At 38.5% G+C, this 27,985-nt stretch overlaps 1 protein-coding gene across 1 annotated transcript in view; it reads left to right on the top strand.

The window, feature by feature from the left end:
- Window positions 1-27,985, top strand: part of LOC126298822 (polypeptide N-acetylgalactosaminyltransferase 16-like) — a 535,244-nt gene that overhangs the window by 489,092 nt on the left and 18,167 nt on the right. The window contains exons 10-13 of the mRNA XM_049990289.1: window positions 2,342-2,468; window positions 2,550-2,642; window positions 7,369-7,452; window positions 19,134-19,371. Of these exons, the coding sequence (XP_049846246.1) occupies window positions 2,342-2,468; window positions 2,550-2,642; window positions 7,369-7,452; window positions 19,134-19,371 (542 nt within the window). The remainder of the gene's footprint in view (window positions 1-2,341; window positions 2,469-2,549; window positions 2,643-7,368; window positions 7,453-19,133; window positions 19,372-27,985) is intronic.

The following is a 27,985-nucleotide window of genomic DNA, read 5'->3' as shown; positions in this document are numbered from 1 at the left end:
TTAAAGCTTCTTAAAAGCAAAAACACATGGAAGAAGAAGTAACAAGTAAGAAAAATACAGTTAATACTTAAATTAAGGTAGCTCGCTGCACAGCAGATGGCGGTTAGGGCAACACTAATAGTCATGATTAATCTCACAGAGAAGGTGTGATTGATGACATAGAATTATTGGTGTCAGTATCACCAGAAAGTATCAACCAGAACATTATGGCCACTGAGCAGCCATCAATATAACCCATCAAGGTGATAGCAGCATCATCTGGCAAGAAATGACTGCTAGTCAGATACATACATGATGCATGTACTGTCAACGAGCGTGCTGTCCATGTGTAAAATGGGTAAGCCATGTGATCTATCTGAGTTTGACCAAGAGCACACTGTGATAGCCCTGAGGCTCTGCATGAGCATTTTGGAAGCTGCACAACTTGTCAGGTGTTTGGGAAGTGCTGTAGTGAGTGTCTTTAACAAGTGGTAAAACGAAGGTGAAACCACATCCAGATGTTGTAAGGTAGGGTGGCCACCCATTATTACAGATGTCGGACATCATAAGCTGGGCAGACTGCAAAACAGGACAGGTGGCAAACTGTGTCCGATCTGATGGGCAGAGTACAAGTGTGTCTGAACACAAAGTGCACCAAACACTTCTACCAATGGGCCTTTGCAGCCAACGGCCCATCCATGTGCCAATGTTAACACCACAACATTGGCTTAACACCACAACGACAACTATGATGGGAATGGGCACAAGAGTGTCAGCACCCGATGTTGGTGCATTGGCAAAGCATTGCACAGTCTGATGAATCCCAATACCTTCTTCATCAAGCCAATGGGAGAGCACAAATCTGTTGTCTTACAGGGAAACAGTACCATGACACCTGTACTGTGGAATGGAGAGAAACTGGTGGCGGCTTCATTATGCTCTGGGGAACATTCACATGGGCATCTATGGGTCCAGTGGAGCTTGTCCAAGGCACCATAATAGCCAAGGAGTGTCATACACTGGTTGCAGACCACATACACCCCTTCATAGTGATCATGTTTCCCAAAACGAGTGGCCTTTTTCAACAAGATAATACACCAAGTTATAATGCCAGGAGTGTGATTGAGTGGTTTGTGGGACACAGTGACAAGTTCCAATTGATGTTCTTGCCATCAACTCACCAGAAATTAACGTGATTGAACACACATGGGATATGATTGAATGTGGCATCAGAACTCATCACCCTCCTCCCTGGAATTTATGGGAATCAGGTGACTTGTGTGTGCAGGGGTGGTGCCAACTCCCTCCGGCGACCTACTAAGGCCTCATCGCTTGCATGCCATGATGCCTCACTGCTGTTATCCATGCCAAAGGTGAAGGTTGGTGTACTGCACTGCTTCTATATGTGATAATAGCAGTTATTAAGTGATATGACATGATACCAGCTATTAGGTAGGTGGTCATAATGTTCTGTCTGATCAGTGTAAGGTATACGCTTTTCGCTGATTTTAGCCTCATTATGAGATTTGGACTACCTTCAATCAACTTGTCATCAATGGGACATTAAAAAATAATCAACCTTCTTCAGCTTAGGATTTTATAAGAAGTTTGGAAACACAATTGAATTCAGTATGGAGTGAGATACTGTCTCTGGATCATTAAAATACAACATGAAATAAGTTAAAAAAAAACAATGACAGTAGGATGGCAGTAAAAGATGGTAGTGAGACATGTGATATGACTCACACTGCCCCATCACACCTTACCATTTTTACAGAGTATCAACATTCCTTAGGAGCAGTTATCAGTCACCATCAGTCACCTGAAGTTGGTAAAAAAGCCACATCACCAAAAATTTTTGGTTAAGCAGTGACTTTACCTGTCAAATACCCACAAATAATTCCTTTGGTGTGTCTGTTGTTGTTTAGTGTAGAATATTGATTTTCCTCTTTTCATTTGGCTTTAGTGTCAAGTTATAGTTTTGCAGAGGTAATCAAATTATTAGTATCTAACTATTTGATGCAACTTTCTCTTTCACTTTCTATCCAGCTGACTTTCTTTTGATATTTTGTATCTCCAATTTAATTTCAAATTTTTCATCTTATATTGTTGCATGCACTTCAGTTTTAATTTATTTATTCTTGATTTCAATTTATGTTTTATTTATTAACATCTATGGATTTAGTATGATAAGTTTTTTTCTGTTTTAACTTCCACTTATCTTCAAATGAGTCAGTCTTGAAATTTGCCTTGTCCAATTTTTCTAACCTGCTTCTTACCTCTTCTCTTCCAAATATTTTAGTCCTACAACATACAAGTGATATTAGAAATCGAATTTTTACTTAGTTGTTCATTTATTTAGAAATTTCTCTCAAGACATGGATGTGTGGAGGAAGGCTTGAAATCATTCCCTGTAGCAGAGTGGGACACGTGTTCCGAAAAAAGCATCCTTATTCATTCCCACGTGGAAATGCACAAACATATCTCAGGTAAGATTAGATCCTTCAGCATTATCTAGTACAAATTTGAGTCTATGCAAATTACTTAACAGTTAAAAAATTAATTTTTAGGAACAGCAGACGTGTAGCAGAAGTATGGCTTGAAGAATACAAAACATTCTTTTATGAAGCAAGGCCAAATGCTGTTGATGTTGAGATTGGAAGGTATGCCTTCAATAGAAGTCATTCATTAATTAGCAAAAATGTCCTAAGTTGGGAAAGAAGCTCTGTACTCTGACACAAAAAATGTACAGTCAGAAAACTATTAACATTCATTCTTTATTTGTTTATTTTTCCAAGAATCATTTTAATACATCATTTGTACATATGGTATAGGACAGTGGTAAGCCTTGTTAATTTACAATACAGTAGTCATTTTGACTACATTGTTGACATAATCAAAATACATAATACTGTATGTTGCTTCTACATGTTATAATAGCAGTTATTAAGTGAGATGACATGATAAGCACAACATAAACTATATTATGAATTGACAATTAGTAAAATTTGGTAAATGAGGTTTACTTATTATGATGTTCCATAAATTCAGACAAAGAATAGAAGCAGTGGTTTTACTGTTTTAACTTTATTTTAAATGCATATAATGTTGGTATGCATTTTAGGTAAGAAGGCAAATGGTTATATAACACAGCTCCAGTATGATACACTCCTCTTTTGCATAAGTTTGTATTTACTGTGTTCATGTGTAGGTTCATCTTGTGCCTAGTTTCATGAGTGTGTATATCATAGTTGTGTGTGAAGATATTTTCCTTTTTTTAAGATGCTCACTTTTGTGAAAATTAGTACTTCATATATATACAAACAAGGCAATGGCAATATTTTGAGAATTTTAAAAAGGAGTCCACAGGGATCCTTGAATTTATCTTTTTTTATCACCCTGATAATCTTTTTTGATCCTGACAGCATATCCTAGTGAATTAAATCTCTTTTTTAAATTGTTTAGGCGCACCTCCCACTTCATATCTGACTGAACATGAATGCCTAGAAATTTTGTGTAACTGACCTTCGACACATTTTTTTCCTTTGATAGTGAAAACAGGGTGTGATGTGGAATTTAACTGCCACAGATTCTTGATGAGCCTATTGGTCCTTAACCAGTGCATTAAGGTATGCATAATTGATATTGCAGCCTCCAGCAGATTTCCCTCATTCTGTGATTTAATTAGAATCTTGGTGTCATCTGCAAAGAGTACAGCGGTTCCATAATGTGTTTTACAAGCCAAGTCATTTATACACAGTAGTAATAGTACGGGTCCCAGAATTGACATTGGTTCACAATCTTTGTGTTTCATTTCTGTAATCTGCTGTTGATTACTGAGATACAACTGGAGCCACTTTTCTGACCTGCCTCTAATTCCATAATTTTTTAATTTATGCAAGAGAATGCCATAATCAACAACATCAAAGACTAAGTAAGATGCAGAAATATCCCAGATGCATATTGCTTATCATCCACTGATTTTAATACTTCATTTACGAAAGCAAAATTTGCTGTGTGAGTTTACTTCCCAACTTTGTAACCATGTTGGGAGTCACTTATCAGGCTCTTTTTATTTAAGAAATCTGTTAATCTTCTAAGGAACATTTTTTCCACAATTTTGCTGAAGCCTGACAATACTGAAACTGGCCTAAAATTAGCAATATCACTTTTTGCACCTTTCTTATGCAAAGGTGTTACTTTTGCAGTTTTTAGATTAGTTGGAAAGGCACAACTCTCAAAAGATGAATTTACTATGTCTGTTAGTGGTTCCACAATAAGTCTTGCACTGACTTTGATAATAGCATCTGGTGTCTCATGAACACCCACTGAATATTTATTAGGTAATTCTTTTAGGATTCTTGACAGGTCCTCAGGTGTTGCTGGATCCATGAATAATGTGTTTGGATGAATTTTTTGAGCTGAGTGACTGGCTGGCTGTTTGTCAAGGTGTGTTTATTAACTGCTATGCTATGTTAGAGAAATAATTGTTGAAAGCACCAGTCACATGTTTAGGGTCATTTAGTTTATTTTTATTCCTAATCAGCTCTATATTTCTGTGATTAACTGGCCTGGTACCCATTTCTTTCCTTATTATTTGCCAGGTTGCTTTAGTTTTATTCTTGGGATTACACAATATTTTGCCATTTTTTTGTTGTTTTGATTTTGAAATAACTCACATTAGTATTATTTTGTATCTTTTGAAGTATGGAATAAAGTCAGGATTCGTATTTTGCTTGGAGTACTCATACAATCTCCTGTTATTTTGACGTGATGTCCTTATCCCTTTTGTAATCCACTTTTTTGTTTTTTGAGTAGATTTGAATGTAGTTATTGTCTTAGGAAAAGCCATTTCAAAAAATGTTTGAATGTAGCCATAAACTTAGCATATTTCTCATTGGTATCATTACAATCATATGCATCTTTCCAGCTTTCACCCTTTAGGAGAGAACAAAAATATTCCACATTTTTTGTACTGAAATTCCCTACAGTGTGTCATATTCTATTGGGAATTGAGTGTCCTGAAATATTCATTGGAAGAATTTGAGCATTATGATCACCAAAATCCATGTTCACAACTTGTATATTATAGGCATATTTGTACTTATTTATCAAGATCTGATCAATATTGAGTAATAGAGATATAATGTAATGGTCATGCCATCTACAGTTGTTTGATATGTGTACATCTGGAACTGCATAGTCATGTTTATACTCAACATTACACAGCAGCTAGCCATTGCCTTTGCATGTTTATACATAAAATATGATGTATTGCAGAGGGCGAACTTTCAAAACAGTCTTGCATGGGACTGTCACTCAAAATGTTCACATCTAACCTTACCATCAACTGCTGTCATTCATGGACAGTATGGCAGTTTTCAATATTGACATTAGTTGTTATGATGGTTGGCATGGTCACAATAAAACTATTGAGTACTACATTATAACAAAACATAAATACAATTAAAGTGCGCTGAATTTTACTGAACATAAAACAGACAAGTAAGACCCATCACATTAAGGAAAAGGAAAACATTTATGAAAAGTCATTATCATATTCAACTGGAAAAAAGGTCTATAATTTACACTAAATAACAAAACATTTTAACAAGCTGAAGCTTGCAGTTCCTGTCAGTTAATTTTTTTAGATCTGCCAGATTAATGGTTAAGCATACTGTTATGTCTCTATGATGGAATGCTTGACACATGGACCCCAACAATCAAGTCCCATTTGAATCCTCTCAGTTATCTCCCGTTATTTATAATAATGCTGCAGTGATGCATGCATATAGTTTCAAAAGGCCGTACATGGAGCAGTGCTTTGTTATCTGCAGGGGTACCTCAGACTTTTGTGTATGAGGTCACCATCAGAACCCGCCATGGGCATCAGTCTATTTAAGGCTAGCTCAGCTATGCTCAGTGGCAGTGCTGGGTCATCTGCAGAGGGTACCTCAGACTTGTGTGTATGATCCATTATGATTGTACTTCATTTAATGTGTACAGCACTGTCAAAAATAGCAGATTTATTAGGGTGTCTGGAGATTCTTGCTAACATAGTCTATTTTTGTTTACTTCTTTAAACAGTGTCCTCTCTGCAACCCAACAGTAATGAAGTTTCCATTAACTAAATTTGTCAAATGGTTCAAGTGGCTCTGAGCACTATGGGACTCAACATCTGTGGTCATCAGTCCCCTAGAACTCAGAATTACTTAAACCTAACTAACCTAAGGACATCACACACATTCATGCCCGAGGCAGGATTCGAACCTGCGACCGCAGCGGTCACGCGGTTCCAGACTGATGCGCCTAGAACTGCACGGCCACACCAGCTGGCTAAATGTGTCACTTTAGCTGCATATTCTGCATTCATTTCAGCTTGCTATAATGCTATTTATCCAAAACAGATATTCAAATTTATTTACTTTTTATTGTATAGCTTATTTCTACCACCCACACATTTCACTTTTACTGAGGAACTCTTACTTATGTGTACTTTCAACACCTTTCACTTTTACATTGAAGCTCTATACCTCCAGAAGAGAAATATCCATTTTAAAATCTCGCATCTCCATAAATTTTTATGAGTGATTGCTAGAGTTACTGTGATGTATTGCTCCGGGAGCCAGATTAGTTTCTTATTGTCAATATTGAATCACATTGCATAAAGACAAGTATAGGTAAGCCGAAATGTCTGAAGTTGTCACATGAGAAATTTAACATTAATAGTTGCAGACCTTTTATGTGATGTGTAGCTGTTGTCTACTGTAACTGTTGTAATTTGTTGCATGTTTTTAACAATAATAGCAATTAAAAGACATGTACACAGTGTCATTGCCTACTGTATACACACACACTGAAGCAAATATGAGCAAGATACTGCTTCCATCTATAATTGTTTATAGCACAAGAGGACATGGTACTCTGATGTATTCACAAATCACTCAAAAAATCACATTCGTATATTTGATGAGTGGCAAATTTATAAAGCTGTTGCTAGAAAAGTGTTAAAAAGCATGTGAAAACATTCTTATTATTTGAAATACAGAAAATAAACTGTCACTGACTCCCTTGAAAGTGCCAAAAAAGAATTAAATTCCCTTTCATAAAATTAATACAATCTCAACCACATTGCTTTCACACTTCAGCAGCTAAACAGCCAGTGTGCAACATTGGTTCAAAATGTATCACTTAGGTATTGCAGTAATTATTGTGTTGATATATTTAAGGATTTCTTAGTTTCTTGTCAATCACTTAGCTAGATCCCAGCATGTTAATGGTGTTAGTAACTCAAACTATGGAAGCACATTGCTCCATTAATTTAATATTCACTGAGAAAAGGATTGAAAGTTTCTGTACTTTATAGTTTTAATTTGCATTACTTTTCAGCTTAGAAGAAAGATCAAAACTTAAAGAACAACTGCAGTGCAAGCCATTTCAGTGGTATCTGGAAAATATTTTTCCTGAACTCAGGTGAGTTGTTCCAAATAAACTATTGCTGTTGGTGTTATAAAAATGTTATGTTATAAAAAAAACAACATTTTCTCATTCTGTGTATCCCCTCATTAACCCTTTCCACTCCAACAGCAAGTTGTGCTCAACATTGTAAATTTTGTTTTCCACTCCAATGTTGAGCCTCATTTGACATGATTTTTTGTAGCTCTCACATGATCTATTTTCAAATATGACTGTACTAGGTGTCAATGCTGCATAGTACTGCTATCAAGGAAGGCCTCTGTTAACTTGGGATCAAACTGTAGCAGTTGTGTTGAGAGAAAGGCTGTAATTATTACATTCTAGTTAGTAGGTGCAAAATTGCTAGTTCTCCATGCACAATCCTTTCTGAGGAAGAGATTGTAGGGCTTCTAGAGGAACATCTAAGTGAAAATGAGAGTGACAATGATTTTAATGACAATGATTTTGATTATGACAGTTATTCATTTGTAAACAATTCAACTGAAATGACAATGGAAACACTTTACTCTGAATAGTTGCAAAAAATATGACACAGTGAAAAGTTTTGTATTGTAACACTTAGGAAAACATATTTGAATGAAAGTGCACTTTTTGTTTTAAAGTATATCCTAATTGTTGGTTACTGATCTCATTGTTTCCATTAAGAGACTCACACAATTCTCTGTGGTTCATTTGCTGCCCAGGCAACAGCGATTAAAATTAGAGTGCCCATCGATGCCCTGTGTCTGCATCACAGAGCATTGCAGAGTGCAACAGGTTCGATAAACAATCATTAATCATTGCATTTATATTATTTCTCAAAAGCTACCATTGTTAAGCGTTTATAATAAATTTATGTGTAAGATCATAAGTGCCTTGTTTACAAAAACAAATGCTGAAGAAAAGACATTTTTTAATGATTAACACAAAGCTACATTGGTGCTGAATATTAAAAGATGTCTTTTCTTCAATACCTGAGAACTGTGAGACGTGACATACTTAAAACATGCCAGTTCTTGTTGTTATACAGTTGGTAATGTGTGATAAAATTCTTAATTAATAAGAACTCAATTGCTTCCATTTTCATTAAAAACTATATGTTCATTTTAAAAAACATGTGGTAACAAGAATAACTAGGGTTGTGTATAGTGTACTTGAAAATATAACACAACATAAAGTGTTCATTATCATACAAATCATGTGTAGTATATTTAGGTTCAGAGTCAACACTAACTTTATTTACACACTGAAAAAGTAGATGATTGGTGCACCAAGTACAGTACTTGTTAAGTTATCATAGGCTGACAAATTAAGAATGAAACTGTGAGTCAAATCAAAACCATTACAAGGAGAAAAGTCTGTAGTGAGCACATAAAACCATCCCAAGGAAAATCTAAGCAGTAACCAAGACTGTTACACAGTCATCTCTACATTCATGAGAGCAATACTAGTAGACTTCATGTAAACAGAATATTGGCACTTCATGTATCAGCATGCAGATTTATCAAGTGAAGCTGCCCAGAGTCAATGTCCAAGTTATGTGTTGCTGGCAACTCTAGTGTCTACCACTGCTTCAAGAACATTCTAACTGGCTATTATTGATACCACCAGAGTCTAAGCCCATATTTGCTTCCAATGTAGTTATTAAATCTCATCTCCATTTAACCAGACCATAGGGTCAGTTGTTCCCAAATGGTATCTGGTTGTATGACAGAGGAGGATGACTGCAACAGGTGTTGCTGTATCAACCTCAGTAGGTGCCCACATGTCACCCCGCAGCTCCTCAAACTCATTGGTAGAAGGTAAGTGTGGTGTGGTTGATTGTGGTATCACTGCATGTCCAAAGATGGGGCATATGACTGGCACCAACTGCTGTGAGAGCTTTTGGTACCACTGATGGTTCCTGTGGCAGTGGCTGATTCTTGTGGATGTCAACTGCCCCCCCCCCCCTCCCCCCACCCCATTTATATTTGACAATCAACATATGCAATCACTTTTGGCTGAAGGCACCACCCTGTATCCACCCCGGCATGTGCCTGAATGTGGAAGCCAAAATGTGGAACCTTGTGAGGCTGTACAGTTACTGCTGTATTCCCTTGGCTCATTGTGGTCATTGAAATGGATCCAGGAGTGTTCAGTACTTCAGTCTGTGAATCACCTCAGTGGGGGTTGTGGCCATGGACAGAAGAGTAATGTGTTGCAATGTGGTTAGGAAGAGCTTCATTGGAAGATACTGTCATCATCACTTCTTGCATTTTGGTTTTGAATGTCCCAACTAGCCACTTGATGTCTATGTTGGGAATTTGCTCCCTGTATTTTACCCCAGCCACCTTTAGAATTTGAAAGAGAGTATTCCAGTCAACATTGTCAAAAGCTTTCTCTAAGTCTACAAATGCTAGAAATGTAGGTTTGCCCTTCCTTAATCTAGCTTCTAAGATAAGTCGTAGGGTATGTATTGCCTCACGTGTTGCAATATTTCTACGGAATCCAAACTGATCTTCCCCGAGATCGGCTTCTACTAGTTTTTCCATTCATCTGTAAAGAATTCGCATTAGTATTTTGCAGCTGTGACTTATTAAGCTGATAGTTCGGTAATTTTAACATCTGTCAACACCTGCTTTCTTTGGGATTGGAATTATTATATTCTTCTTGAAGTCTGAGGGTATTTTGCTTGTTTCATACATCTTGCTCACCAGATGGTAGAATTTTGTCAGGACTGGCTCTCCCAAGGCCGTCAGTAGTTCCAGTGGAATGTTGTCTACTCTGGGGACCTTGTTTTGACTCAGGTCTTTCAGTGCTCTGTCAAACTCTTCACGCAGTATTGTATCTCCCATTTCATCTTCATCTACATCCTCTTCCATTTCAATAATATTGTCCTCAAGTACATCGCCCTTGTATAGACCCTCTATATACTCCTTCCACCTTTCTGCTTTCCCTTCTTTGCTTAGAACTGGGTTTCCATCTGAGCTCTTGATGTTCATGCAAGTGGTTCTCTTATCTCCAAAGGTCTCTTTAATTTTCCTGTAAACAGTATCCGTCTCACCCCTAGTGAGATAAGCCTCTACATCCTTACATTTCTCCTCTAGCCATCCCTGCATAGCCATTTTTCACTTCTTGTCAATCTCATTTTTGAGACATTTGTATTCCTTTTTGCCTGCTTCATTTACTGCATTTTTATATTTTCTCCTTTCATCAATTAAATTCAGTATAACTTCTGTTACCCAAGGATTTCTACTAGCATTCGTCTTTTTACCTACTTGATCCTCTGCTGCCTTCACTACTTCATCCCTCAGGGCTACCCATTCTTCTTCTACTGTATTTCTTTCCCCCATTCCTGTCAATTGTTCCCTTATGCACTCCCTGAAACTCTGTACAACCTCTGGTTCTTTCAGTTTATCCAGGCCCCATCTCCTTAAATTCCAACCTTTTTGGAGTTTCTTCAATTTTAATCTACAGGTCATAACCAATAGATTGTGGTCAGAGTCCACATCTGCCCCTGGAAATGTCTTACAATTTAAAACCTGGTTCCTAAATCTCTGTCTTACCATTATATAATCTATCTGAAACCTGTCAGTATCTCCAGGCTTCTTCCATGTATACAGCCTTCTTTTATGATTCTTGAACCAAGTGTTAGCTATGATTAAGTTATGCTCTGTGCAAAATTCTACCAGGCGGCTTCCTCTTTCATTTCTTAGCCCCAATCCATATTCACCTACTACGTTTCCTTCTCTCCCTTTTCCTACTACCGAATTCCAGTCACCCATGACTACTAAATTTTAGTCACCCTTCACTATCTGAATAATTTCTTTTATCATAACAAAGTAAGACAAAGCAAAGATAATGTTCTTTACAGGAAATGCTCAATATGTCCACCATCATTCCTCAACAATAGCTGTAGTTGAGGAATAATGTTGTGAACAGCACTGTAAAGCATGTCTGGAGTTATGGTAAGGCATTGGTGTCGGATGTTGTCTTTCAGCATCCCTAGAGATGCCGGTCGATCATGATACACTTGCGACTTCAGGTAACCCCAAAGCCAATAATCACACAAAGTGAGGTCTGGGGACCTGGGAGACCAAGCATGACAAAAGTGGCGGCTGAGCACACGATCATCACCAAACGACGTGCACAAGAGATCTTTCACGCGTCTAGCAATATGGGATGGAGCACCATCCTGCATAAACATTGTATGTTCGAGCAGGTATTTATCAGCCAGGCTGGGGATGATGCGATTCTGTAACATATCAGCGTACCTCTCACCCATCATGGTAGCAGTTACAAAACCAGAATCGTGCATTTCCTTAAAGAAAAAAGGCCTGATAATGGTAGCTGTGGTAAATCCAACACATACTGTGACTTTCTCATTGTGCAATGGAGTTTCCACGACAGTTCTAGGATTTTTGGTAGCCCAAATTCTGCAGTTGTGGGCGTTTACAGACTCTCGGAACGTGAAATGAGGTTCGTCGGTTCACCACACTTTACTCAACCAATCATCATCTTCCGCCATGTTTTTCTTTTAGCATTGTTAAGTGTTTTAATTCATACCCAAGCAGTTACTGTAAATACAACTCCGTGAGTGCCAGTAGTGCTGTTTATCTCAGATTACATGTCAATTGTTACCTTGAAATTCTTGCATATGCACCCTGGACTCTTTGGTTTCTTTATGGTCAGCATGGGTGCATATTATTGGCTAGAGACACCAGCATGATGATGTTTTTATTTTCCATGCAGTCTAGCTCTGCTATTGGATTTCTCTTATGGAGAAAGAAATAAGGCAAGCCCTGAAGGGAGAAAAAAAAGGAAGAATAGGAAATATAAATCACAAGCCTATAATTGTAAATATTAAGATAACCTATATTTGCTGCCATGAAACCTTATATGTCTCATAACATAATATTTACAGTTGAACAATTGTCATTTATGTTATAGACCACTGATGATGCCTAGTACAAATGGTTGACACATGTTTGATTTAAAACAAAATAAACATTCAGTTGCAAAAATGGATAATATTTATTCTTATCTAGCTGATACATGTAACTAATGAAGCATTGCTGCAAATACTAATTATTGTTCATTAAAGTAATATTTTTCAGTAATGCTTCATTTGTATTTAACATACTTATAAACTTTTATAGTTCAGCACAATAAAAAAATTGCACAAAGATGGATTTATGGATGGGGAAAAGGAGGGGGTGGGGGGGGGGGGGGACACAACTTCAGCATTTCTACTCTGGAGCCAACTGCTATGTGTCTTCAGTGATTAATCCTCTATAGAGCACAACAATTTTTTGCTGAAAGCAGCAGACACACATTACTAAATTTCTGCTTATGGCTGAGAACAAAAAATATGTCTCTCTACATCAATAAACAGAAACTGAAAGTTACTATTTTTTGCTAAAAATCAATCACAGTTCATTTCAGGAAACATGACATTGTCCTATTAAAGTCATTGACATGTGCTCCATTTTATTTTAAGACTCTGTGTACATCAAGTGTAGTTGTATTCTAAATGCAATATTTTAATTTCAATATAAATATGACATTAAAAATACTGATAGCCTGATGAAATGGAGATCCAGGTGGGAGTAAATCCTTTATTGTGCTGATGCATTTCAGGTGAAGCATCATATTTTAAGGTGTCGGAACTGGCACCATGATAAAACCTGCATAATACTCACTTTTTATTGTTTTTATATATGGACTTCATGCCTCAGCAGTTGTGCTTCTAACCACCACAGTTGTGAGAAATCATTATTGAGGGTGCAACCATATGTTGCTTCCTCCACACAGATATGTGAAACTTTATTTTACAGGTCCATCTTGATCACAAAAATTTTACACTTCATTATTACCAGTTTTGGCTACTGCCATCATCAGATAATAAAATATTCAGATGTAGTATCAACATCAAACTAAACATGTAGGTATGTAGTAAGTGCTCACAAAACTGGTAATAATAAAGTGCAAAATTTGTGTGGTCAAGATGGACCTGTAAAATAAAATGCCAAAATATGATCAGGGACTCATTTTCTGACTTTATGTCTTCAATTTATAAGACGTGTGAAATATGTGATGTTATATATTTATGAATTTTTTACTGTGATGAAGGTAACAGAGGTAGCTTGAAAATGCCCAAGGGGTCAAAATTAGCTAGTAGCTAAGTAACGTGATCATTTCAAAATAAAACCACCAATTAAAAGAAAGTGACTTCTCTCAAGAAGTCCACAGTGGAATTGGACCTATATATAAAAAGACTATGAATTTGTAACAAATTTTCATGTTTTTAACAGATTTCTTCTATTGACAACAAAACGTATAGATGACTGAAATGCATCATAAAAGCACGTCCATTTCTGAAAATTATTTACATAATCATGCAAGGTGAATCAGGGAAACATTCAGTAGCTTCTTATTGTGAGACATTGCAAGCTGTTGCTTGGGCTACACTGGCAACACTGAATCTGCTGTCATCCAAAAAGACCACACAAACCCACTCCTTGATGGTCCAATCTCTACTCTCTTGGCACCATTGCAAATGGTGTCACTAGTGTGCAGGTACCAACAGAATACAACCAATTGATCATTGAGCTAAGAGACCACATCTATATAGTAATCATGCCACTGTGTAATGTGAGATTGCATGGCTTAAATCCCGTTAAATGTGGTTGCAATTGCACCCACTGTCTGACCTCGGTCACTTCTTGCTTGCTGCACAATGCAGTGGACATTTGCTACTGTAGTTGACTGTGATCAACCAACTACTCTCCTCTCTTGGGCACCATGAACTTGAAATAATGCTGTGAGCAGTACCAGATTCCTGAGCTACACTTGTCACACTTCATCTTTCTTCCAGTTTCCTGATGATTCTTCTCCATGGTAAGTCATCCAAATGTTGTCTCCAGACCATGTTGTGATAAAGAACACCACCACAGGGCACCGCAACTGCTCACTGATCAATACACACAGTCTTCTCTTATTCCTTCAACTGCTTCATGTCACAGGGCCAGCCCTATTTGGTGCTGTAATCACACTGACCTCATCCTATATGACCTCCAGCTTTCCGTGCACATCAGAGACCTCTGGCAGCATGCCTCTGCTCTTTAATTCATTTCCACTAAGTTGTTAATATGTTATGTCACATGGTCTACCTCATCCTTAAGCTCTGCAGAGCTGTGTATTTATCAGCCACTCAACCCTTGGAATTTTATTTACTTGCTTATCTCAGGGTTTATTGCAAGCCTTTCTACTTGAAACTATTTGGGCATGTCAAGGTCTTAACTGTGGCTGTGCTGAATGCATATATAGTGTAATGTCAAGTTTATACTTTTGTTGATGATACTGATGATGTTAATAATGCTGCTGCTGATGAAACCTGGTCTCGCCTTAAACAGCATCAAAAGATCCACCAAGCTAAATATTCTCTTATCAGTTTACAGATGATTTCAAGCTTTTTCTTAAAAAAATTATATTGGTGCTGAAACAATATCATAGGTTTTTATATAGGTACTACAGCAAGTTGTTTGGGCAACAGACAACGTAGCATATGAATCCATTTGATGAGGTTGTCAGTTTAGACAAACCTCTCCGTGATAAACCTGCTGAGGGTTTCTGGAGCCCTCATGCCTTTAAAAATGCACTGGACTCAATGCACTCTAACAACCTGGTTTAAATGGTGTTTCTGGTACCGAGCGCCATGGGTTTCGAACTCGATGACCCCTAGAAGTTTCTGCAGCAGTCCACCATAAGCCGTGGCTGCACGCGCTCTTGGCCTGAGTCTGATGTGAGGGGGCCACTGTGGAGCATGTGATACCAGCGGCCAATAGCGACATACCCAGTTATGTATTTAGGTGGCTGCCTCACACTCAGCAAGGCAAGCTGGTATTCGCTTTGAGTCAGTTGATATCTCACTTACAGATATCACATTTATGTTCCGAGTGCTTACTTCCCATTTACGAGTGGGCGTTGTTTTGATTCTGTGAAGTTATCTCTTGTGACCCTATTGCTTAATACTTTGTTGTTGATCTTGGTGTCTTGCTTGATTGTCTGTCATCATGCTTGATCTTCCATTCCCATTCGTCCGTCTTATTTGTTCGTGGGCTACTTCCATTCTGTCCTGCCACATTTTCATTAGCGATAACCTTGCGACTATTCCTGTTGCAGTTACAACAGTGTTAGTAGCAAGCAATTGTGACAATACACCAAGCCCACTTACTGTCAACTAAACTGTCTCAAGTCAGTTATTGTTGCAAAGTTTATTAATTGTGATGTAAAACCATGTAATGCATCCAAACATCTCATCACAAGTGGAAACAAACACTCACTGCATGGCACCAAGCACTGAGTTCCTTTACAGCTATTACATTACTTGTACACTGTGTTTTTCTGTGTAATTATATGGTATACTTGTGACAAGTGTCGCTGTGAAAAAAATGAACACAAAGCTCAAAGTCATGGATTGTTTGGATAATGAGCCATGTAGTGGGTACCAGACAAAAGTGAAACTTCCCGGCAGATTAAAACTGTGTGCCCGACCGAGACTCGAACTCGGGACCTTTGCCTTCTGCAAGGTTTGCAGGAGAGCTTCTGTAAAGTTTGGAAGGTAGGAGACGAGATACTGGCAGAAGGGAAGCTGTGAGTACCGGGCATGAGTCATGCTTCAGTTGCTCAGATGGTAGAGCACTTGCCCGCAAAAGGCAAAGGTCCCGAGTTTGAGTCTCAGTCGGGCACACAGTTTTAATCTGCCAGGAAGTTTCATATCAGTGCACACTCCACTGCAGAGTGACAATCTCATTCTGGAAACATCCCCCAGGCTGTGGCTAAGCCATGTCTCTGCAGTATCCTGTCTTTCAGGAGTGCTAGTTCTGCAAGGTTCGCAGGAGACCTTCTGTAAAGTTTGGAAGGTAAGAACGAAATACTGGCAGAAGTAAAGCTGTGAGTACCGGGCGTGAGTCATGCTTTGGTAGCTCAGATGGTAGAGCACTTGCCCGCGAAAGGCAAAGGTCCCGAGTTTGAGTCTCAGTCGGGCACACAGTTTTAATCTGCCAGGAAGTTTCATATCAGCACACACTCCGCTGCAGAGTGAACATCTCATTCTGGCAGACAAAAGTGCTTCAGACAGTTCAGGAGGAAATGGAGACTTTAGCAGGTTCATCTCCAGATGGTGAAGTCAGCTCTCAAAAGCCATGCATCACACTGGCATTTTATGCACTACTGTTTGGAGAGCACCAAGGTGTACCCTCCAATGCTATCTGTACAAATTATAGCATCGTCATGAATTTTTAGCAGAAGTGTCATAGAAACTCTGTTGCATGATGAGAAAGTCACAGTGTGATGTGGGTTTGCCACATCAGTCATGATCAGACACTTTTTTTGTCAAGGAAATGTGCATGCAACTTTTCAAACTGTCAGTGTGATGGGTGTAGGGTATGCCTATATGTTACAGAATTACATCATCCATAGCCTGGCTGATAAACACCTGCTGGAAGGTATGACTTTTATGCAGAATTGCACTGCACCCCATATTGCTACACATGTGAAAGACCTTCTGCACACATTTTTTTTTTTATTTGAATTGTGTGCTGAGCCACCACTTCCATCATGCTTGGCCTGCCAGGTCTGCACACTTCAATACATTTGATTATTGGTTGTGGGGTTGCCTGCAGTTGCAAGTCTACCATGGCTGTCCAGCCTCATTAGGGATGCTAAAAGACATCATCCATCAGCAATTTCTCCTCATCCATACTGATATGCTGTACTGTATTACTCACAACACTGTCCACTAACAGGTATTGTTGATGAATGATGGCTGACATGCTGGGCATTTCCTATAAAGAGCATTGTCTTTGCTAAAAATCAATTGTTATGATAATTATTGCATTTATGTCATATGAGGCACCATCTGCTGGTCACTTTGTGCACTTTGTTTTGGTTTCAGTAAAATCCAGTGTCATTTCAGGCATATATATATATATATATATATATATATATATATATATATATATATATATATATATATATACATTTCTACTTACATTATTCTGTGAAGTATTGATTTTTCAAATGTTAATGGACCTTTGGATCATCCTGTACACAAAGTGTTCAGAAATTCCTCTTACAAAGTTCTAAGACTTGTAAAGGGGAGTGAGTACATAGTGTTTTGAATTGGAGCCCATGTCAGAAATGTACCATTTTTGTGCTATAACCATTTGAAAACATGTTGGTAATGTGACTGTCTTTGCAAGTAATTGATTATGCATGACCCAGTACATCACTTGTTTTGCAGTTCCACCAGTTAATAGCCAAAGAAATTGCTTGTGTGCTTTTTGACATGTTCCCTTCAGTGTGATGCAGTATGCTCTCTTCGGATGTGCAGCATCTCAGTGGAGCACCACAGCCACGTGAGCTGACAGTGAAGACATTGTATGATTATGGCAAAAAGCGTAGGTAAAGGAGTCAGACATTGTGGAGAATGATTTTCATAAAGGTGATGAGCAGCTCTTTCATTACTATGAGCTTCAGAAGGATCATGTCAGTGTATTCTTCAAATGTGTACTGAACTATGTTGCTCTAACACCTACAGACACATGAATGAAGCTTGAATGAGGTCAGAGAGGTGGGATAGATGTCAAATAACATCAGAAAACCTGACATAACCACTCCCCGCCATGATTAACCTGTTGTGTAACTACCTAGCAAACATTTCTGGACATGGGATCCTGTTCAAAATATAATGCATGCACTCCCCTCTATGTACTGACTCTCCTCTACAAGTCCTAGTAGTATGTAATTGGAATTTCCAAATACCCTGTATGCAGTTATATGTACACACTTACACATAACTTCATTACCTACAATTTATTAACTACGTTATTTATAGATATCAAAAGTAATTTACAATTCTGTGCTCAATTTTCTGATTGTGTATCATTTTGTACACAAGAAAAAAGCACAGTTGTAATAGGTTAGACTCCACAGAAAGGTGTAGGTAGCTGGTAAGGAAGTGGCGGAGTATGAAAGTCAACTGATCAAAGTAATGACTTTTTTTCAATTATTCATTTTACTATGATAATGTAAAGTTCAAGATGGCAACAATAATCTAAAATGAAGGTAAGCAACCACTCATCTGGAGCTAATTGATGCATTTTCCAATTTAAATACTCCCCCCCCCCACTCTCTCCCAAACCTCACCCCCCCCCCCCACACACACACACAGTTTCTAAAGCAGTGTTTGTGTATGTGAAATTTTATGTGCTGTCATGTATGTCTTAGAAAGTAACAACTGGAATAAAACATTCATAGATCCAAACACTGAAAATACATAGTTCAGAGAAAGAGACAGATAGGGTGTGACACACAAATCAGACGTAGGAGAATGGCTACTTGTTCTCATTTCAGTTTGTTATTAGTTTATCTTGATGTTCAGAATAACTTTTTATTTAGTGATATCTGTAGTTTTTCATGTTTTTATAAAACAATAATGACTAGGTTTTTCTCCTTTGAGATCCAGTTACCACACAAAAGTGCTATACCATTCATTATTAATCTTGTATGTTATATATAATTGAATACTCCATAATATGGTTTTAAAACAAATATATAAACTATTTCATAGGATACAAGTATTTTGGACAGTGTCATCCTTGATACATGCTCTGAGTTAGTTTCCTGTAAACAAGTTTTATAATTTTTCATTTCAGACTTCCAAATGAAGACAGCAGTGCATTTGGCCAGTTACGTCAAGGATCACATTGCTTACAAGTTGAAAATGAAAAGTCACCTGTATCACTTGCCTTGTGCAGTGAAATGTCCACATCACAAAACCTTTGGGCATACAATTCACACCTACATACTATCCAGCATGGTAAGCTGTGCCTCGCTGTACCAGAGGGCACTGTAACACCACGTCTTCAAACATGCCACTCTTCACCACAGCAGGTAATACAGACTACAAACTGAAACTACTGTAATGACCATTGAATGATCAATGGTACAAACAACTTGAAGCAATTATTTTCTGTGTCTTTATTAACTTTCTCATACATAGTTTGTTACTGGTGATTTGCATTCTTAATGACTCTGACATTACAGTGAACTTAATCTTATTGTTGATAATACTAATATTCTCTCACACAGCATTATTCACATGCTCTCTAAATGAACACACCCTATGATTTATAAAACAACCATTATTTGACTTATTATGACATTTTCTGTCAAGAAATGCTGTGTTTATATTGCTGGGTTTTATTCATCAATGCACACCCATAATCTATCATGAATTACTTCTTTATACATTATCACTACCAAATCACCTACTTGCTGATTATTTCCTGGAATTTTGTTGATTTTTAAAAAATGTGTTTGTTTTAGCAATAAAGACCACATCTCAGTACAAATCTTGTCTTAGGTGTTTACTTTGTATTGTAGCCAAGTTAATTTTACAACTGCAAGTAATATGAACCCAAGTTAATACCCATGAACAAAACCAGAATTTCCTTAAACAACACCACACAATAAAACAGTATTTGAAACAGTCAACATCCAAAAAATTGAGGTAACAATTATATTTGAGAATCAGTGTAACAAAGGCCTCTGTGATGAGATATAAACAGAATCCACTTGCTTGGCTGTATATTTATTTCCTATAGAGGGCTAACAGCCATACCCTTAGGGCTACAATCCTTTGAGTCATAGCTGCCGAAGGCAGAACTGTGTGTCATATAAATTATATTGCTGCTGCTCTCTGAGATCATCTCCATACCACTAGAATGATGGGTTATTAGATCCCTATACCCTTTAAGAGTTAGTGCCTGTAGTGAAACTGGGACTGGTGATATAGGAGGAAGGGAGATCAATATCCCTGCCAAAGCTCTATTTACAATTGGTGTCATTGACAGGGCATTTGTAACTTGTTCCTCTACTGACATAGTACTTCCACATTTGGGAGCAGTGGTTCAATCTCCATATGCTTCCCATAGTCCAGTGTCTATGGTCTCTGTCATTTTTTGTATCAGTGGTCCAATGTACATTCAAAATGATCCAGCATAAATTCAAGCGCTGGCAGACAGGTCAGGAACATTAGAGCAAAGAGAGCTGTGAAGAAGACATCAACCAAGTGCACACTGACTGACCCCTCTCAAGGACGGCAATGTGACAGCAACCCCCTCCATGCAAAGAGATTATAAGTGCTGCACTGGCCTGGCCATGGCCAGTTCTGTGAGTTCTACGAGAAGCATCAAGGCTGGCGAGCTGGATAGAAGCATTCACTGTATTACTCTTCACTGTATAACTCTTGTATTATGAATTGTATATACTGAAGTGATTTCTTGTTTGTCTGTCACCTTTTGCTCACAACACATCTGTATTTATCAAAGTTAAGCATTGTCATAAATTGTCTGTAACTAAAATTCATTAATACGATTTGCTTGAACTGTTGTCAAGTGATCTGAAAAAGCATGTTTCCTAGGCACCCCATATTTGGCAAGTAGGTAGGATATAACATTGGCAATGAAATGTACAAAGAACCCAGAGCTGACAGCCACCACTGATTCTCTGTTTTGTTTTGTCATGGGATATTGTGTTTTGCTGGTGTCTTAATTCTACAGTGTCTTTCCTTCACAGGGGTGTGTTTACTTGCTTTAATAGTGTCTTTTATAGTGTTTTTGCTAATCAGTGTTTTAAAGTGGACATTGCAAAAATTTTCTTTGCTTTTTTACTTATATATGTTGCTTGTATTGTCTGTTTATTGCATTTGTCTCTTGCAACATGCCCACCCCACCTCTCCCACCCCTCCTCAGGTGCCACAGTTTCAAGGATAGATACAACAGAGCCGACACAGGCGTTTCAGTTTCAGAGTCAACAAATCACAACTCTACTAAATACAGTACAGCAGCTATTCATTGCTCAAGCCACCAATATGGTGCAGCAGGCACTACAGTAACTCTGAGTGCCATACCACCTTTTTGCCAGTTTCATGAACAAGAGGAATGTCTCAAGTGGTTGCAACAGTCTGAAGCTCACATTATTGCTCACAACATATCAGGTGCTCTAAAACTCCATTATTTATTGTCAGTAGTAGAAAGTGCAGTGGTTTACCTCATACAGAAGTTATTCCCTAATGCAACTCTGAGTGAACTTTCCTATGAACAGGCTGTAGATTTGCTTATTAACTATTATGACTAACAAGTGAATGTGGTAGCAGCTAGGTACTAAGTCTTCAATTGTTATAAAGGTCAGAACAAACTTATCACTAGTAGGTAACAGATTTGTAGGGTATGACAAGGAAATGCAAATGCAGATGTGTTTGTGGTGCTTTATATTCAGATGTTATGTTGTATGATGTGATTGTGTGCAATGTCACCAATGTCAAACTTTGAGAACAGATTTTGAAACAGTTCAATCCATCATTTCAGCACATAGTGCAAATACTAGATCAGTATAATTAAGGTGCCATGTCAGCTGAAAAATTTGAGCAGCCAAAAATATGTTGAGTTGAGTCACCCCTTGCTAGTGAGCAGCCCATCAGGCAGGGGCATCTTGCGTGTGCCATGCCACATAAACAGTTATCCATGCCACGCAAACAGCTCTCTAAACAGGCAAATGGAATTAGGTCATGCCCTCAGTGCTATTCACTGCACAAACTCCAAGATTGCCTGGCCAGACAAGCACAGTATTACACTTGTGGCAGGAAACGTCATGTACAATCTATCTGTTTGCAGCAGAACAAACATAAGAATTCTGCTCACTCACAAAAATTTTGTCACATGGCCCATGTAATTAATGTAGAGTATTAAAATCGTGCAGCAGGCATTAGCAAAACTAGCAAGTGAACAGTTTCTTCAGTGCTACACCAGTCCAACAAACTTTTTGTTCATTTGTGTATTAATGGAAAACGTGAAATTTCAGTTTGACACAGGTGCCTCTGTACACTGCTGAATCATAACACATATGAACTGTTAGGCTCCCCATGCCTGTCTTAAACTAGCATGCACCTGATAGCTTATAATGGGCAAGACAATCCCGTTCTTGGAAAATATACTTTGCTTGCTATGTATCACTCACATACATGAACTATAACTTTCACTGTACTACAATCATGTGATTGTGAGAACATATTTGGTCTTGATTCTTTTGATTAGTTTGGCTTTCAAATTCAGGACAATGTGTTGTCAGTGTCTGCATTCAATGCAAAAGACAGTGTAGCTAGTTTGCTGAAAGAATTCCCTGAACTTTTTCTGAAGGTTTAGGCAAGGCAGACAATTTTGTTGCACATATTACTATGAAAGACAATGTCCACCCAAAATTTTGCCAGGCCAGAACTGTACCCATTGCATTATTGGACAACTTAAAGACTTGCAAGATAGCAGAACTTGTGCCCATACCAGCTAGTCAATGGGCAAGGCCACTAGTTTTGCTCTCCAAACCTTCAGATTGCACTCGCGTCTGTTGACTACAGTCAACCCCCAAACTGTGATTGATACTTACCCCTTTCCATGCCCAGAGGATCTTGTGAATAGATTCGGCACTGGTCGCTACTTTTCAAAAACTGATTTGTGCAAAACATTTCTTCAAATACCACTAGATGAAGAATCTCAAATGTGTGTGTTGTGAACACTCACTTTTGCTTGTTTAAATATTTGCATTTGCTTTTTGGCAGTGCTTTCGCACCCACCATTTTTCAATCGTATTTGAAGTAGCTGACTGCTCAAGTACCAAACTGTTCAAACTATTTGGACAATATTGTTGTACACCTGAAAAACACATTGCAGATATGTGTGCTTTATTTCATGTGTTATCTGATGAAGTGTGATGTTTTTAAACCCAATTTGCAGTATCTTGGTCACGTCATAAACAGTCAAGGTGTACATCCTCTTCAGTCACATTTGTTAGCCATACGGGACCTGCCAGACCCTCACAGCGTCACAGAATTGCAGTCAGTTTTAGGGAAAATGAACTATTATATTCAGTTCATACTGAATTCTGCACAAATCACATCTCCATTGCACTGCTTGCATTTCAAGAACGCTCCCTTTGTTTGGATGGGTAAGTGCCAAGAAGCTTTACAGAAACTGAAAGATTCATTGCTCAGTTAACAATGCTTGGTTCACTATAATCCTGACAAACTAGTTGTGTTGCAAGTTGACACTTCCTCTTACAGAATTGGCGCAGTGCTTTGCACAGAATTGGTGATAAAGACAGGCCAATTGCTTTCACATCAAAAGTGTTGTCAAAAGTCAGTGTAACTATTCACAAATAGAGAAAGAGGCATTGGCTATTGTGTATGGTGCCACAAAATTCCACTGCTTGGCCTAAGTCACAATCACCACCGCAATGTGTGCACATAGATGTTGCAGGAGCTTTTTGGAAAACCTGTAGGTTGATTGTGGTAGACTCTTATATCAAGTTTCCTTTTGTGAGACCTTAACTTTTCTCAAGGCACAAATGCTGTGCCTTGAGAATGGCAGGGTGTGCTCCTGTCGAAAAATCGGCGGTGTCCGATGACGTCACCTGGCAGCAGACCCGAAAGTTATTTGAACAAGTTTCCTTTTGTTGTGGCAATGAACTTAACAATGTCCCATAGTGCAATTCGGGCATTGTCCTCTATTATTTGCCTCAAAGGTTTGCCTGAAATCATAGTGGCGAACAATAGCCCTCAGTTCACGTCAAATGAATTTGAATAGTTCTGTGAATGCAATGGCATACAGTAGCTAACTAGTGCAAGTGGAACGTTTTGTCAGAACCTTGAAGCAGCAGATGGCCAAACTCCGCACCTCACACACGAGGGATGAAGCATTGCATCTGCTTCTCACCTCCTGTCACTCACATCCACGAGATAGACCTTCGCCAGTGGAATTGCTTCATGGCCGCCACCATCAGACACTGCTTCACCAGCTCCACCCTCCTTAGCATCAAGCGCCAAAGGAAGTCCACAAGTATCACTTTGCACCACACGATATTGTGTTTTACAGGGTCCCTAGTGGCGCAATGCGAGATCCTTCCTCGACTTGGTGCATGCGTGTCTCATTTCAGGTCCCGACAGATTTCAGCACTGACATCATAATCAAATTCGGCACTGTCATGTGCATCACAATCCTTCTGTGTCTCTCCCTCAGATTCACAGATCTCGAGGACAGTGTGGCCACTGCAATGACGATAATCTGTCACCGTGACTCAGTTGGACGACCCTGTGGAGATGGAGCTTTCACCTCCTCGGCCTCCTCTTGTCCTACTGATGGAGCTGGACTTGCCCCACAGCAGCATCAGATTCATTCTACAGCTGGTTATGGGCTTCAGGAGGTGGACACATACCCTTCTGGTTATTTTCCAAGGGACGTTTCTGCCAGAGCGAGGGCTGGATGGCGGGGTATGACCAGAAGCCTGATGTCCCCTGCAGTCACAGCTACTGGTTCAGTGCAACATCCACAATCCTGCCTATCCTCCCATTGTCAAGCTCCTTACACAATGATTGTCTGTCACTTTGGGGGGGGGGGGGGGGGGGGGCAGGAATGTTCTGGCATAAAGTCAAGTGCCGGCATGCCAGTCAGGAACATTAGAGCAGAGAAATCTGTGAAGATGGTGTCAGCCAATTGTACACAGACCGACCCCTCTCTGGGATGACAATGCAACAACAGTGCCATCTAGGCAAAGAGAACATAAGCACTGCACCTGGCTGGCTGTGGCCAGTTCTGCACGTTCTATGAGAAGTGTCAAGACCAGTGACCTGGATGGAAGCATTCACTGTATTACTTCTCTTGTATTCCAAATTGTATATACTGAAGAGATTTCTCGTTTGTCTGTCACCCTTTGCTCGCAAATCATCAGTATTTCTCAAAGTTAACTATTGTCATTTATTTTCTGTAAATAAAATTAATTAATATGATTTGCTTGAATGTTTGTCTGGCAATTCAAGAAAGCAGGTTTCCTAAGCACCCCGATGAGTAGGTAGGATACAACGAAAGTTCATTCATCACAGCACAATATGCGTCCAATGGTGACATAGGTGTGGCACATTGGTAGCCTTAGATTAGATTAGTACTTGTTCCACAGATCATGAATACGACACTTCATAATGATGTGGAACATGTCAAGTTAATAAAAGGTGTCCATACAAGATAATACATTACACAAAATATTATATGACACTTAATTTTTTTTTGGGGGGGGGGGGGGGGGGGGGAGGGTGGTTGGGGAAATTTGAAATTACCCACTCACTATATCCAAAAATTAATCTAATGAGTAGAAGGAGTTGCCATTAAGAAATTATTTTAATTTTCTTTTAAATGCTATTTGGCTATCTGTCACACTTTTGATGCTATTAGGTAAGTGACCAAAGACTTTTGTGGCAGCATAATTTACCCCCTTCTGAGCCAAAGTTAGATTTAACCTTGAGTAGTGAAGATCATCCTTTCTCTGAGTGTTGTAGCCATGTATACTGCTATTACTTTTGAATTCATTCGGGTTTTTAATAGCATATTTCATAAGTGAAGATATATATATTGTAAGGCTACAGTGAAGATCTCTAGTTCTTTAAATAAGTGTCTGCAGGATGATCTTGGATGAGCTCCAGCAATTATTCTGATTACACATCGGCAATGAACACTCTTTTACCCAATGATGGGTTACCCCAGTATATGATGCCATATGAAAGCAGAGAATGAAAATAGGTTGTTGTTGTGGTCTTCAGTCCTGAGACTGGTTTGATGCAGCTCTCCATGCTACTCTATCCTGTGCAAGCTTCTTCATCTCCCAGTACCTACTGCAACCTACATCCTTCTGAATCTGCTTAGTGTATTCATTTCTTGGTCTCCCTCTACGATTTTTACCCTCCACGCTACCCTCCAATACTAAATTGGTGATCCCTTCATGCCTCAGACATGAAAATAGGTGTGGTAAGCTAATTTACTGAGATGTATATCGCCAAAATTTGCAATGACCCAATAGCATAAGTAGCTGAACTCAAATGTTTCAGCAGATCCTCTGTGTGTTTTTTCCAGTTCAACCCCTCATCAATGCGTACACATAGAAATTTTGAATATTCTACCTTAGCTACTGATTTCTGATCAAAGTCTATATTTATTAATGGTGTCATTCTATTTACTGTGTGGAACTGTATATACTGTGTTATGTCAAAGTTTAATTAGAGCCCATTTGCAGAGAACCACTTAACGATTTTCTGAAAAACATCGTTTACAATTTCATCAGTTAATTCTTGTCTGTTGGATGTGATAGCTATATTTGTATCATCAGCAAAAAGTACCAGCCTTGCACCTTCGTGAATATAGAATGGCAAGTCATTAATATATATTAAGAACAGCAGAGGACCCAAGACCAAACCTTGTGGCACCCCATTCTTGATTGTTCCCCAGTTTGAGAAATCACCAGTTTTTTGCATATTATGTGAACTGCTGATTTCAACATTCTGCACTCTTCCAGTTAGGTATGATTAAAACCATTTGAGCACTGCCCCATTCATGCCACAGTACTTGAGCTTATCTAGAAGTATTCCATGATTTACACAGTCAAAAGCCTTTGAGAGATCACAAAAAATCCCAACGGGTGATTTCCGGTTACTCAGAGAATTTAATATTTCATTAGTGAAAGTATATATAGCATTTTCCGTTCAAAAACCTTTCTGGAAACCAAACTGACATTTTGTTAAAATGTTATTTTTACAAAGGTGGGAAGCTACTCTACAATACATTACTTTTTCAAGAATTTTGGATAAGGCAGTCAGAAGAGAGATTGGGCAGTAGTTGTTGACATCAGACATATCCCCTTTTTTATGCAGTGCTTGACAACATCATTCCCTAAAAGCAACTGATGATAGGACATCATCATCATCATCCACAGGCTCTGTAGAACACTCACACAAAAGTGCAAGTTAGCCAGTCAGAAATGTAGTTAGAAATGTGTCCTCTTTGTCAGCTCAGGCAAAAATACAAGTAGAGCAGATAGAAATTCCAGTAATCGTAGTGGTAGTAGTAGTAGTAGTTGTTGTTGTTGTTGCTGCTGTAGCAATTATCATAGTGGTAGGGCACAAGGTACAGCAAAAATAAGGAAATTGTACACTGAATGTTACTGCAGTCACAGCTGGCAGAATTATCGACAGTGTGTTGCTATGTGTTTTGCTTTCAAGAAATGTGGACATGGGGCTGCTATCTATCTAAGCCACCCACAGCATTTGTCATAAAACGACACTGCATTGCCCAGCATCAACAAATACCAAAACCCCACTCAAACTGAGGATCTCATGTGTACATAGCTTTTCCATTGGATACCAGAGCTTTTGTTTCCTTTGTCAGGAGCTAGGTGCACAACCACTCCATGAATTAAAGATCTGGAATAAGATATGCCACACTGTGAGCGCAGAAAATTGTAGTATCAACTACAATCTGTGGAATCAGAATTTTATTGTCTCATAATGTACAAGTTAAATCATTGATTTTATGTACAGGAGAATTGTCAGCTTATAACTATGATAAATTATACATGGAATATAATATTTTTATATAATCACAATAAAATCTGAATATTATTTATTATTATTGTT

Source organism: Schistocerca gregaria, chromosome X (genome assembly GCF_023897955.1).
Source record: "Schistocerca gregaria isolate iqSchGreg1 chromosome X, iqSchGreg1.2, whole genome shotgun sequence".
NCBI classification, from domain to species: Eukaryota; Metazoa; Arthropoda; class Insecta; order Orthoptera; family Acrididae; genus Schistocerca; species Schistocerca gregaria.
This window is presented reverse-complemented; position numbering and strand designations above follow the sequence as displayed.